The 14,257-nt window shown below is 48.6% G+C and overlaps 2 protein-coding genes across 2 annotated transcripts in view; both read right to left on the reverse strand.

Annotated features, from left to right (window-relative positions):
• Positions 1–60: 60 nt before the first annotated feature.
• LOC122377519 (serine incorporator 3-like) lies at positions 61–12,130 on the reverse strand. The gene is made up of 11 exons (XM_043357610.1): positions 11,932–12,130; positions 11,045–11,209; positions 8,836–8,994; positions 8,788–8,792; positions 8,365–8,426; positions 8,036–8,145; positions 6,071–6,374; positions 5,567–5,732; positions 5,260–5,333; positions 4,385–4,520; positions 61–1,441 (listed from the first exon to the last, which is right to left on the reverse strand). The coding sequence occupies exons 1-11, from the start codon at positions 11,965–11,967 to the stop codon at positions 1,303–1,305; spliced, it is 1,356 nt and encodes a 451-aa protein (XP_043213545.1). The 5' UTR covers positions 11,968–12,130; the 3' UTR covers positions 61–1,302.
• A 653-nt stretch (positions 12,131–12,783) lies between these two features.
• The window catches only part of LOC122377520 (serine/threonine-protein kinase N2-like), a 31,350-nt gene continuing 29,876 nt past the window's right edge, over positions 12,784–14,257 (reverse strand). Inside the window, exon 15 of the mRNA XM_043357611.1 lies at positions 12,784–13,424. Within this exon, the coding sequence (XP_043213546.1) occupies positions 13,281–13,424 (144 nt within the window). The 3' untranslated portion in view covers positions 12,784–13,280. The remainder of the gene's footprint in view (positions 13,425–14,257) is intronic.

The raw sequence follows: 14,257 nt of genomic DNA on the forward strand, positions 1-14,257 counted from the left end.
CGAACTAACACTCCCACTATGTGGGTGGTACGCTTCATGGCCTTTCAGCACCGAGTAGGGTTCGTTACAACTCGTGTATTTGGTAAAACACCGAACATTGGCTGTGGACACCGACGGAAAGCAGCGGTTGCCGCGGTGTTGGCAACGAAGCCCACAGATCGTTTAGCCGCCGCAGTAATCAGGGAGTATACAATGAGAAGTACACAAAATAGTAGCATATTGGCATACCACAGACGACATTGGAGCCACGCTTGGAAATACATCGTTCTCCTGGGTAGATAACGGAGACATTTAACTGCTGAATAGGTGGACATCTTTAGCACCAAACATAATATGTAACTACAAAGAAACGTTAAACCGCGACTGTGCCCGACATTTAACATCCAGTGATAAGTACTAAATGAAAGCACAAGCACATTTTATTATCGATTCAGATAGTGTCGTTAGTAATAGAGATATCGCCGGCGATTGGCGGTAGTACGCGCACCAGGTCAGTGATTTTATCAGTGGTGACTAAAGATGGTAACACTACAGAGGGATACGAATACAGAGCACGTGGCATGCACTTTTTCTTAAGCTGCAGAAAGCACCTTCAGACGTCAGAAACGGTGACTAACCGGTAGAAACACATTCACATCTGGCTATCATAAAATCACTGACGTTTAAGGACTTATAACTAACGCGATGCGGCATCATTCGCTTCCGTTCGCTTGGACCTTACGCTAGCACAGTTCAGATAAGTAGACCATTGTTCTTAACGATCCGTTCAGGTACAATTCACCCATACGATAAAACCAATCACGCTTCTCGGGATGACGGTTAGGCCAGAACGGTATCATTTGAGATACGGGGGAAGGGGGGGGGGATAAGAAGAAGTAAGGAGTAACTATCTGTGGGTGGATTATTTACATCGCAAACATTTCGCAGAGACCCCGCAAGATTCAGATAAAGTTAAGCTTTCGGTGGTGGGAACAGTGAACAAAACTACAGCCGTCAGTCACAGAACCGACAGCCAGTACAGACCCCGACGGTAGATTACAACTAACTGCCCCTATCTTTCAGATTTCCGAACCGAGCTTCCTTCTTGGAAAGGTATAAAACATTTATATATTCCCTTCTTTGCAAGTACAAATATACAACCTCGAGCTCGCACCAGTTGCACCTGGCCATCTATCTATCAGTGTTCCGTCCTCCCGACATATGGCGCCTCTTGTCTCTCGGTCCATCTAATCGTCATTCCTATTCTCTTCAGCTCGTCCTCAGCGCCCTTACCACGGCGTCCGGTCGCGCTGGTGGTGCCATCTAGCTGAAGTCGCGGTTGGTGAGTATGAGCGGCGCCACGAGCGACCAGGCGTAGAGCGCCAGGCACACCCAGGAGGAGGCGATCTTCACCCACATGGAGGCGGCGTTCTTGGAGAGCGAGCGCAGGTCAGAGTTGGGACTGTGGGGACAGAACAGCGACGGTCGGTATTGGGAAGGGATGGATAGGTGGTCTGGTGTGGAGCGGTTACGGCACCATTCCAAAACATGCGTTACAAACCGCGGCGGTCTTTACTTTGGGTTCCGTTCGTCCTCACACAGGACACACAATGCGAAAAAATGAGCAATGGCCAATGAAATAATGATCACCAGTGAGACATTCCAGAGGGCTGGACTCAAACATTTTCAAAAGAAGCTAAGTCGTAGAAATATACCTTCTGAATCTAAAGCGTCAGGGGCGAATCCAGAATTGGAGGATCAAAAGCATGCGATAGCATGCTTTTGCATCCGGAAATTCCCATTGGTGGGTCGCTGAAGAAAAGTTCGGCCGAGCCTGTTTGTCAGTATGTATGTGAGTTTGTCCAAGCTTTTTTGGACCTGGAGTCAAAATGTGTGGACCGATCGGGACCAAAGTGGTACCGTTCGACTCGTCACCGGCGAGGTAAACTTTTGGTGCTGGCCTCGGTTCGCTCAGTGCTTCGTGGCACATGCTATTCCGCTTCAAAGTTTCGGTGACACGAAATTTTTTGTCAAGGCTACAGGTCAACCCAATGCCACGAACAAAGCCACACTGGTGGGACCCATCGGTAACACCTTGAACCAGTTTCCAGGGGGGTCACCGTCTGCGAGGGGTGCAGGCTGCACGTGCTGGGGGCGGAAAAACCGTTTTGACGTGGGGTCCTCTGGCTCAAAGAAATCTTGAACTATCGACCTCAAAATCGGTTCAATGGTAGTCCCCGGCAAGGCCTCCAAAATAGTGCACATTTGGTTGAGCTAAACTCTGTGGTGCATGAGCTATGCACGTGCAAGCCGATTGCACCCCTTCGTACGTTGCCACACCTGCAGGGTAAACGGCAGCTCTAACTGGTTCAAAACTTGCAGGTCATAAGAAGAATACATTTGATCATGACATTCCGGCGAGATAATATCAGAGGGGTGCAAGCTGCGCGTGCGGGGGGCGGATAACGGTTTTGACGAGGGATCCTCTGATCCCGGGAAACGTCGAGCTAGCGACACAAAAGTCGGTACACTGATAGAACTAGACACACGCTACAGGATGTTATGAAAATGACTGCACTGGGGTGCCTGAGACATGAACTATGCACGTGCAGTTAATTCATATCTTACTGTAGGTAGATATCCACACAAATCTCACGTGCTTCCAAGCATTTTTGGGATGTTTCGGTTGGTTTCAAGTTCAGTCCAAGCGAGTCCAAGCTCAGTCCGCTCAGTCAACTTATACGGCCTTGGCTCAGTCCAAGCTCCTTGCCAAGCTCAGTCTGGGTTTCGGTGGTTTGGTCCGGTGTGTGCCCTCAGTACCGTTCCTCCAATTCTGGCCCAAGGCAACGCAAGAGCGCTGCCGGCATCTAGTTGCACCAAGCGTAGCAAAGGCAATAACCATCCAACAATTCATGGAGAGCAATAGCTTAACGTGTTAAATCGTAGCCTGAAGCCCCGAATATTTATAACGAGATCTTACACCTCAACAAAGTGAAGATATCATCCAACATAAAGCGAAGCAAAATGAAACCCCTCCGTTCACAAGAGGTTTGTATACCAAAGCTCTAGCCTCTGACTAAATTGGACAAGTCCCTAGCATGTGATTGGAATCAATTAATGAGCGTGACAAGTAGAGGCATTAATGCCCCATCATGATTTGTTTTTCTTTTTGACAGCAACACCAATAATGCACAGCCAATAGCCGCACAACACTGTCAGTATCAAGGGCCGCATTAGCAAGATCACGCACTTCACCGTTAGACCGGAAAACATGTCGCCAAAACAGTCTCATGCTCTGGAATCGTGCTGCGTGCAAGTGGTTGAGTGGCCCGCAGGTACCGTTTACCTACCTTTCGTTAGGCCTGTAGATCGCAAGAAGAGGCATGGAAAGAAATAACTCTCAGTTCCTAATACCTACTCAGCATGGCACGGCCTAACTTGCACGACACAACAGACAGACAATGCAAGAGCGAATCGCATGCAATGACGAACCGGATATATGCAATTTGCACCACACAAAAGTTGGGGAGCACTGCTGTACACTGACTGGCTCAATACCATACATTTAAACATGCAACGAGGACGAACGTCATATCAATACACACGTTCTATCAAGTCATGTCAAATCCCATAGGAGAGTAAATTCGTAATTGAATAGTTGGTGTATCATAACTCAGAGCTCAAAAGCAATGTCATCAGGAAAATCTCATGAACAAGCACGGGGGGGGGGGGATACAAGACTCTCTTGGCCATGTCTTATTAGTTTCTACCTACCCTAGTACCCTACAGGCCTACAGCTTTCTACTGCCAGGTCATCTCTCCCTACTATAATTCGCACATATTCCCCATACCCCGTCCGGCTGCCGAGTACGTAACTAACGAGTACCAGTTAGTGGGCATCCATCACTATCGGGAGGTACTTACCGAGTACCAGTTAGTGGGCATCCCATCACTATCGGTAGATACTTACCGAGTTCCGATGAGCATCACACATAATAACCCATTGGCCTTCCCACCAGTCTATCAGGAGGTACTTATGACTTACGAGTACCAGATGGCGAGTATCCCACCACTATCGGTCGGTACTTACGAGTACCAGTTAGCGAGTATCCCACCACTATCGGTCGGTACTTACGAGTACCAGTTGGCGAGTATCCCACCACTATCGGTCGGTACTTACGAGTACCAATTGGCGAGTATCCCACCACTATCGGTCGGTACTTACGAGAACCAGTTGGCGAGTATCCCACCACTGTCGGTCGGTACTTACGAGTACCAGTTGGCAAGTATCCCACCACTATCGGTCGGTACTTACGAGTACCAATTGGCGAGTATCCCACCACTATCGGTCAGTACTTACGAGTACCAGTTGGCGAGTATCCCACCACTATCGGTCGGTACTTACGAGTACCAGTTGGTGAGCGTCATCATGACGTAGAGGGTGGCCAGCGCGAACATGATGTGGAAGAAGGACCAGCTGTAGGCGACGCCGTCCTCCTCGTTATCCCAGACCTGGGCCTCGGCGTCCTGCGGCGCGCCGCCTGCGACAACAGACAGGTACCCGCGTGATGAGCTCGTCCTTGTAAGGTCAGAACGACGGACGTACTACTCGCGGAATTACTGTGAAAAACTGCGTGCTTATGGGTTTAATGTACCGACGTTCTGTGTTCCAAATAGGTCCAACACTTTGGCTATTGAGCATCAACAGTGACTTGGTACTTGATCTTTTGAATCAAAGAAGTTTTTCAGGCTGAATTGGCTACTCAATAAGTGAAAAGCTGAAGAAACAGTGAAACGGATAAGGTTAATCAGTTTAAAGGTCTCAACAGCGAAGGATCACAATTATGAAACGCTTGCCCAGTGACAAACTAGGAATACACCCCATATCTTAGCAGATAGATTTAATCATAAGCACTAATGCCTGACCGGTAAATAAGGCCCCCGCTCTCGGCCTGTCTGGAAGATGGGAATGGGTTCCTCCATCGAAGACGTAGGACTGAAGGATTTGTTGACAATGTGGACGGTTGGTTTCTGATCAGTTTCTGGACATTTTACGAGTTGAACATTGTCGCCATAATCTCCTAGAACAAACGGAAATGCCACAACTGGAAATAATATAAAAGCGTATTTGTAGAATTGCCTTAAAAAACAATGTAAGAGAAAACGTAAAATTGCCACGCTGCTGCCCTTCAAAGGTCCCGCCCTTCATTGATACTTATGGATCATGTCTTTTCTCTCACTGAGAAAAGAAGCTTCACGTCCGCGCCAACCATTACTTACCAGAGCCCGCCTCATCCTTCAGCAAAATCTTGTCGGAGCCAGTGAGCTTGGCGTGCTGAGACGAACTGGCAGTGCTGCGAGTAAATACACACGGAGAGTCGGTTAGCGGATGGACAAAAGAGAGAAAGACAGGCAAGATGCACATTACATAGTTCTATCTCAATCTCGCTCAAATTAATTTATGGGCCACAATACAGCGATCAATATAAGAGGAAAAAGACTCATGCTAAAGAAAGCAGACCATTCACCTCACCACCCAAACCGTATCAAACCATATCCACCCGCGCAGCCCCCTCCCCTCGCTCACCGGATGCTCGAGTAGAGCACGCAGACGAACCACACCACCAGTCCGACGATCGACTCGGCGTCGAAGCCGGCGCCGTCCTCCGTGGGCGCGGCCGTGGTTCCGGGCGCGCCCGGCGACACCCCACTGCCGTCAATCATCTGGGAAAAGTTCGGCTTGCAGCTGGAGTCTGTGAACGGCAGCCGGGGACGGAGAAGGGGTGATGGTAAGTGGTGAGTGGTGACGATAAGCACTGAGTTGAATAGAAAGGAAGACTGCGAACAAATAGCGAGCTGCCATAGTATTATGCTGTTACACAGGAAAATGGATTAAGAAAGAAAGTAGGTAACTGAATGGACAAATATTCGCAGTAGGAGCGTAGTACCTAAATGCATATTTCCAGAAAGCAGACACAGTCGGAAAGTAATGGGTAATTAGGTCCGGACGGCCCCACAGAACCACAAGCGAGTGCCGTTCGCAGGCCGACGGCGTACCGGGCTGGTTGGCCATGGCGCTCAAACGGCGTACCGGGCTGGTTGGCCATGGCGCTCCAGGTCAGGTACATGGTGTACAGGGTGACGGCGGCCGACTGCAGCAGACCAGAGCTGGGCTGCGCCGCCTGCACCTTGGGCAGCACCGACAGCACCGACACCGCCACGCACAGGATCAGGTTGATGCTGATGAAGAACTTGTGGGTGGCGCAGCCGTCCGGCCGCGTGTAGAAGGCGAAGAACAGGCCGACGGCGGTGATGGCCAGCGCGTACTGCAGGAACGTGAAGAAGAGCAGCGCGCAGTACCAGCCCTTGGACTCGGTCTCCTCGTAGCGGGACACCTGGACGGACAGACGGGCGGCGTCAGAGGGACACCTGGACGGACAGACGGGCGGTGTCAGAGGGACACCTGGACGGACAGACGGGCGGTGTCAGAGGGACACCTGGACGGGCAGACGGGCGGTGTCAGAGGGACACCTGGACGGACAGACGGGCGGTGTCAGAGGGACACCTGGACGGACAGACGGGCGGTGTCAGAGGGACACCTGGACGGACAGACGGGCGGTGTCAGAGGGACACCTGGACGGACAGACGGGCGGTGTCAGAGGGACACCTGGACGGACAGACGGGCGGTGTCAGAGGGACACCTGGACGGACAGACGGGCGGTGTCAGAGGGACACCTGGACGGACAGACGGGCGGTGTCAGAGGGACACCTGGACGGACAGACGGGCGGTGTCAGAGGGACACCTGGACGGGCAGACGGGCGGTGTCAGAGGGACACCTGGACGGGCAGACGGGCGGTGTCAGAGGGACACCTGGACGGACAGACGGGCGGTGTCAGAGGGACACCTGGACGGACAGACGGGCGGTGTCAGAGGGACACCTGGACGGACAGACGGGCGGTGTCAGAGGGACACCTGGACGGGCAGACGGGCGGTGTCAGAGGGACACCTGGACGGACAGACGGGCGGTGTCAGAGGGACACCTGGACGGACAGACGGGCGGTGTCAGAGGGACACCTGGACGGGCAGACGGGCGGTGTCAGAGGGACACCTGGACGGGCAGACGGGCGGTGTCAGAGGGACACCTGGACGGGCAGACGGGCGGTGTCAGAGGGACACCTGGACGGGCAGACGGGCGGTGTCAGAGGGACACCTGGACGGACAGACGGGCGGTGTCAGAGGGACACCTGGACGGACAGACGGGCGGTGTCAGAGGGACACCTGGACGGACAGACGGGCGGTGTCAGAGGGACACCTGGACGGACAGACGGGCGGTGTCAGAGGGACACCTGGACGGACAGACGGGCGGTGTCAGAGGGACACCTGGACGGGCAGACGGGCGGTGTCAGAGGGACACCTGGACGGGCAGACGGGCGGTGTCAGAGGGACACCTGGACGGACAGACGGGCGGTGTCAGAGGGACACCTGGACGGGCAGACGGGCGGTGTCAGAGGGACACCTGGACGGGCAGACGGGCGGTGTCAGAGGGACACCTGGACGGACAGACGGGCGGTGTCAGAGGGACACCTGGACGGACAGACGGGCGGTGTCAGAGGGACACCTGGACGGACAGACGGGCGGTGTCAGAGGGACACCTGGACGGGCAGACGGGCGGTGTCAGAGGGACACCTGGACGGGCAGACGGGCGGTGTCAGAGGGACACCTGGACGGACAGACGGGCGGTGTCAGAGGGACACCTGGACGGACAGACGGGCGGTGTCAGAGGGACGACGGGACTGGCCGAGTCGGGGCACTGCCGATCGCCGGCCAGCGGGCCACGCTAATGGTGAGATCAGAACACCAAACAGTCAACAGGCCTGGCAACATGTGGCTTTGAGACCGATTTTAGAAGACGAAATTGTCGTACTAGCGAACTTTCATCAAATTTTTCCATCAAGATGGCTGTCGAGCACTTTTCGTATTACTACGCTTTTAGGTACCTGTTAGCTAAAGGACTACCTATTAGCATCGTCAAAGAGCCATCAGGCCGGCACGTACCCAGGACTCGGCCCAGCTGTGGGCGAAGTCGATGATCAGGATCAGCTGGATCAGAATAAACAGGAAGCCGCCGATCATTCCGAAATACATCCAGAACGTCAGGCCACCCGCTGAAAAAAAAACGGCGCGGACAACAGTCAACAATTAGTGACGGAGAAGTCGAAACACATAATAGACAACGTTATTTCAACCGTAACTATGGCACGCTAACATTAACTATATGATCAAATAGGAAGCATTGAATGCTATTCATCTCACGCTTGTATCTCGTACCTTGTCTTAGTAGCGAAATCGGAAAATATGCATTGCCTGCATCCAATTACGCTCACCTGGGATGAAGAATGATCCTACCATGCCGCCTATTAGTATCAGATACTTGATTGCCCAAAATCTGGGAAAAAAGTCAGTAGGTACTGTTACTTTCCACGAAAGATATTCACCTAACTAGACCAAGTACCTAACAAGTAAGAACAGATTGTCGAGACTTAAGAAATATAATGTTTTACATTTATGAAAACACTCCTTGGGCAATGGGCGGTGAATCAAGTGTAATAAGTGGCATCCCCTAATCACTTATGAGCAAGAGCTTCAAATGAAGGTCAACGTATATTTCACCCACGCCTGCGGCCGCCCTGCACCCCCCGTCTACTGACCCGTTTTGGAGACCGGCCCGGCCGTCCTGCACCCCCGTCTACTGACCGTTCTGGAGACCGGCACGGCCGCCCTGCACCCCCCCCCCCCCGTCTACTGACCCGTTCTGGAGACCGGCCCGGCCGCCCTGCAACCCCCCGTCTACTGACCCGTTCTTGGAGACCGGCCCGGCCGTCCTTGGACGATTTGACGTTGATCATGAGCAGCGCCATGAGCAGGAAGAACAGGGTGGTGATGAAGCAGACGCGGTAGACGGCCATGTAGCCGACCGCCGTGCTGCAGTCCAGCTGGTCACCGCAAAACGGCACCTGCCCACAGCCCACGCGGGGATGTTACAAGAATTACTGCACTGTTAATTAACCCGCGCCCCACTGGGGTCCGTGTATAACGCGCCCCTATACGGGGGGGGGGGGGCTATTCATAGCCCCCCCCCCCCTCCAAACTCCGAAACTACTAGGCCGATCGTCAAAATTCAAACGGCGTCAGATAGGCCTGGAAACACTGTCGAACGAAACCTAATTTCATTGACCTCGAGGTCAACGATGACGTCACAGGTCAGGTCAAAGTAAAAATTATCGATGTTTGGCTTGTTCACATTTTGGGCTCTGGCCGCCGTCTTACAAGTCAGATCAGGCTCATTTTTGGTTTACACACCACTCGTGTACAGATGCTTTAGATACCCTACCCTGAGAGTACCAAACTTGTATTTTGATTTTCAGGTCAGGGTCAAGTCATCACAGGTCAGGGAAATCTTATGTCATGCGTCGGTCACCGTGACACATGTTTTATGGTCCATTTAGTCCATAGATTTCGAACTCGATGTCGTTTATATGTCATTCGAGGTCATTTTGAGTCGAATTTAGCTTCAGGCCACTTCCAGGTAAAAAAAGTTAACTTTTAAAGTGGAAATTTTTCAACAAAAACATGTCTATCGCATGCAGTTTGAGCTCAGGAACACAAGATGGTGCTAGTTATATTGGTGCATGATGTCAAATACGTACTGAAAAATTAATTTCAAAAATGTATAATTGTGAAATTTTTGCTATAAATTAATGTGTATAACATGGCCATTTTTGAAGATATCTGGCTAAAACTTCCTAGAGTAAGTCATAAGCATGTGTTCTATCATACATATTCCAGTTTTTTTTTTCGAAAAGTTAAAAACTTTTTGAAAAAAAAAATAAAAATATAAATTTTGATTTTGCGGTCGAAATCAGCCGAACATGACGTCACTCTGACGTCATTTCCGGCCGACCTATGATAGCTACGAAGTTTTAATTTTGACACAAGGTGTCATATTGATGCAGCCGAAGGTACTGAAAGTTTGGCGGCGATACGTCAAGCGGTTTAGAAGTTATTGCAGAAAAACGGAAAGGGGGCTATGAATAGCCCCCCCCCCCCCGTGGGGCGCGGGTTAAAGGAATATACTACTTCTCTCAAATTAGTTTGTTTTTTGATACAGCTTTCCAATTTTATGCTAAAAATGATCAAAATAGAAATTGATAAATATTAAGAAAAGGAATTTGTTAACTTTTTCATATAGAAAGAACTATATTCAGTATATAATAGTGTTTGGCACAGAAGCTTAGTACACATTGACCAATCATGTTGAGCAGTTCAAAACCAGCTGCATGCTGATTGGCTGATGCTGAGGTAGCTGCATCATGGGCATTCTTCTAATAGTCACCACATTCCTGCGAAAGTCATTCATTTTGATTTGTGCTAATCTAGTCTCAGCTCAAGCTACAAAACTGCTATTCCAGTTCAAAACCCCATGTTAAAAGTGATATATTTCCTTAAAACCAGAGATACCAAGACAGTATAGGCATCAGCATCAGCCAGAATTGACAGTTCTGGCCAGAGATTACCAGAACTGCCAGAACTATCAGAATCACCAAAATAACTATGTTCTCTTTCACAAATATACCTATGCCCTAATGCTTGGTCTTCTAAGTTATTCATCCTATGTGATGAAAATGCATCCAGATGAGAGATAGGTACATTCCAATTCCAGAATGCATCACGCACACAATATTGTGACCATGGCTATAAAATCTGGCCGGTCATTGTTCTTCTAACATATTCATTCTCCAGGACTGGGCTAACAATTGAGGATTCTAAGCTTTTTGCAGCCCTAAATTCAAGATTGTCATTGTGATACCACTAGGCTTATCCCATGTTTTACTGAGCCTCAAGGCTTCAGTGTTCCATTAACTATTAAACTGAAGTTAAGCACACTCTCCTAGATCAGATAACCTCTGAAAACAATGAAGCACTGTCATGCCAATTGCCAGGCAAGTCAATTTCTGGCTTAGTCAAAGAAGACAACTATTCTGCAACCTTCCCACCAGAACTGACCTTTTGCAGCTGATCTTGCAGGCCGGGTGCCAGCAGCACACATGATAGTGCAGTCACAGCCAGCAGCATGATGGCGTACATGATACGCGAGCTTGTTGAATTGCGGCATGATGGGCAAGCCGAGCAGCACAGGCTGCAGGCAGCTGACCCACAACAGCATGCCAGCTGCGCCAAAAACATGAGAACAATCAGTTGCACCAAATACTCTCAGTCGCCTTTACTTTGAGCTTCAAATTTAATTCATTTCAATGAAGCATCTTAAAGGGACCCTCCCACCTTAACATTAGATTTGAGTTGAGATAGCCAAAATGGGGTCCCTGGCTCACAATTACCAGTTTCGGCACTCACAACATCGAGAAATGCCTTAAATCGGAAATATTGAATTTCAAAATTGCAGCATTTTGATTCAGAGGGGTTAATGCTAAGGAATACCCCTCTGAATGTGTGACGTCAGCGCAGATATCTAACGATTTTTAAATGTTAGACTAAAACGTTTTGTAGCACGCGGTGGTATATGCTATTTGCGCGCAACATCTGCCGCAAACGCCGCACTTCTAAAATAAAGTCGCTAGAAACAGCGGAGATCCCAAAAAAGTAAACAAAAGTAAAAGTCTAATATCTTGAAAACCGGTGAATATTTTTCGGTTATATTTGGTAGATATTCGTTTTCGCTCTTTCTGAACCGAGCGACATCACTTTCATGCCAATTCATAAACTTTTTGAAGGTGGGAGGGTCCCTTTAATCTAGGAACCTAGTTAGGTACCAGGTATGTACCACCAAATCAAAATGGTATAGGAAAAATATTTGAATTATCCTAACTAAAACAGCTGAGAAAGCATACAACTATTGATATAAATGCAAACAAAAATAAAAATCATTATCATACCTGTGAAGCTGTGCATATCCCGAGCACTGCGCCCATCGCTCAAACTTGATTTTGATTACAGTGCCAGAAAATTAAAATAATTGGAAGCGACCTGTGGTTCCGATTGACCTTCAACTAAATGTTGGAATTAAGTTGGAATACACAAATGCGTACCCAACCAACAACTCTCCAACAACTCTCTTGACAAACTTGTTGACAAATGAATCACACAAACAAAGTGATTGCAATAGAAGCTGTTCAATAGCAGAAAAAGCAATGCACTGTGTTGACGTTGCGTGGCAACTCGCTCGCTACCAGCTTTGAAATTTAAGTTGCGGCCACTATATTTTATACTGTAGGGAATAGATTAAAAATGATGTAAAGGGTGAAAAAAGATCACCTAAATATTCATTTAAAAAAAAAATATTTTACAGTATGTATATACTCATATGTAAATACATACCTATATACATAATTAATACACAAAAAATAAAAAATCATTCGCCTTACCAGTGACGTCAGCCAATGTGGTCTTCCTAGTTCCTACTGTCAATTGACAATGATTTCGTGAAAAAGAAGTGCATCTTTTTCACGAAATCAGGAGATATGAGGTATTTCGTAGTAGGACTACCTGTACCTGATTATAACCTGACCCTAACTGGAACGAAGTGATTTCTTTCTTAATTCACCGCCGCTGCGATAGTGATGTTTGTCCTCTGTTCTGTTCACCTACTGCTGCTATGTTGAAATAGAGGGGATATGGAACCCACTTCGATGTGTCACTATCAGACCATCGTCCCCGGGCGCGGGTTAATAAGCTCCTGAAGAGTCAAACGGTGTTAAGTACCTGCAAGACCTTAGCAGCACTATAAATAGGTCGGTTGTCAACTGTAGTTGAAGTGCGGTAAATAGGTACACATTGACATTACAGAAGGCATAATTCACGTTTTGTATTTTCGCTTTAATCGAAGCTCGCCATCACAACCGATTACGTTTTGAGTCCTTCACATTGAAGAATACACATTCCACATTACTCAGCCCGTTATGGATGATGGAGACCATGGAGGCGCAGTCGCAACGCCTTAGTTACATTAGGTACATTAGGTACATACCTATTGTTGTTATATAGGCTCTAGTTCACCGATCGATTGAGTATCTATCGCCTGGTGTTCCAGCAATATTATTCACAGCCGGCTGGCTTGCGGGTGCAATTATTTTCTTCTGAAGTACTGCGAAACCTTTCACTCCGCATCATCTACGCTTCAATTTCATCGACTAAAGGACCCGGCACGGTTACGGCCCAGAAGTCATGTAGCCCGCAGCGAGACTGCGCGGACCCAGCCGCTGAGCATGCCGCAGCGTCAGCAGGATCAGCACCAGTCGGCCGTGTAGGTGAAGTGGCTGAACAGGCTCTGCTCGCTGCTGCTGATGGCGCGGTGCGACACCGGTGGCGTCAGGATCGCCCGCTCCACCGTGAACGTCTCGTCAAAGTTCGAAACGTCCTCAATGCTGTCCTGGGAAGTGGAAACAAAGTCGTGTTAAGTAGTTTAACCCGCGCCCCGCTGGGGGGGGGGGGGGCAGAATCTGCCCCCCTCCCGTTTTTCGCCAATAACTTCTAAACACGTTACGCCAGCAACGTCAACCTTACGGTACATTATCATACATCAATTTGACACGTTCCCTCAAAATTTGAGCGAAATCCGTCGGAAAAAAAATGAGAAATTGACGTTTTAGTGACGTCATGTTCGCCATTTTCGCATCAAAAACGGCAAAATTTCAAACGCCGCTAACATCTTCAGTTTTAAAGGAATCAAGACGTAACAAAAAAGGTTATACGTGATTCTACTTGTCTATCAAATGGCTATCTCGGTTTTTTGAAAATTTTGGATTTTGGCCCAAATTTTTTCAAAAAACTGACTTTTTTGGAAAAATAATTATAAAATCTAAAATTTTGAGTGTATCAAAAAAACCGGAATATATGTCAGAGAAGTAGTCTATGTGCATCTACATACCAATTTTTAGAAGAATCGGTTCAAAAATGTGGGAGTTATTCAAAATTTTATGACGTCACCACACACAAAATTTTTGAAAAATGATTTTTTTGGAAGTTCTAGACCTCGTACGGAAACAAAAATAGCACCATTCGATTCGCCGTGAAAAACTGCATCAGATAGACACCTTTTAGGCCTTAACAACCAACTTCAAAATTTGACCTCACTTGACCTGACCTTGACCTGACCTCGACCGGAAATTCGTCCAGAGGTGGTCCATATCACTTATTGAGTATGCTTATTGAATTCTATGAGTAAAATGACCCATAAAACATGTGTCGCACATGCCCTTTTCT

Source organism: Amphibalanus amphitrite, unplaced genomic scaffold, assembly GCF_019059575.1.
Source record: "Amphibalanus amphitrite isolate SeventyFive unplaced genomic scaffold, NRLGWU_Aamphi_draft 000046F_arrow, whole genome shotgun sequence".
NCBI classification, from domain to species: domain Eukaryota; kingdom Metazoa; phylum Arthropoda; class Thecostraca; order Balanomorpha; family Balanidae; genus Amphibalanus; species Amphibalanus amphitrite.

Excerpts from the sequence above, each read along its gene's own strand:
- LOC122377519 (XM_043357610.1), bottom strand. The coding sequence starts at position 11,967 with ATGGGCGCAGTGCTCGGGATATGCACAGCTTCACAG. Across the intron at positions 8,995-11,044 it reads TGCAAGATCAGCTGCAAAAG|GTGCCGTTTTGCGGTGACCA; the intron begins GTCAGTTCTGGT and ends GGCTGTGGGCAG. Across the intron at positions 5,733-6,070 it reads CGCCATGGCCAACCAGCCCG|ACTCCAGCTGCAAGCCGAAC; the intron begins GTACGCCGTTTG and ends TGCCGTTCACAG.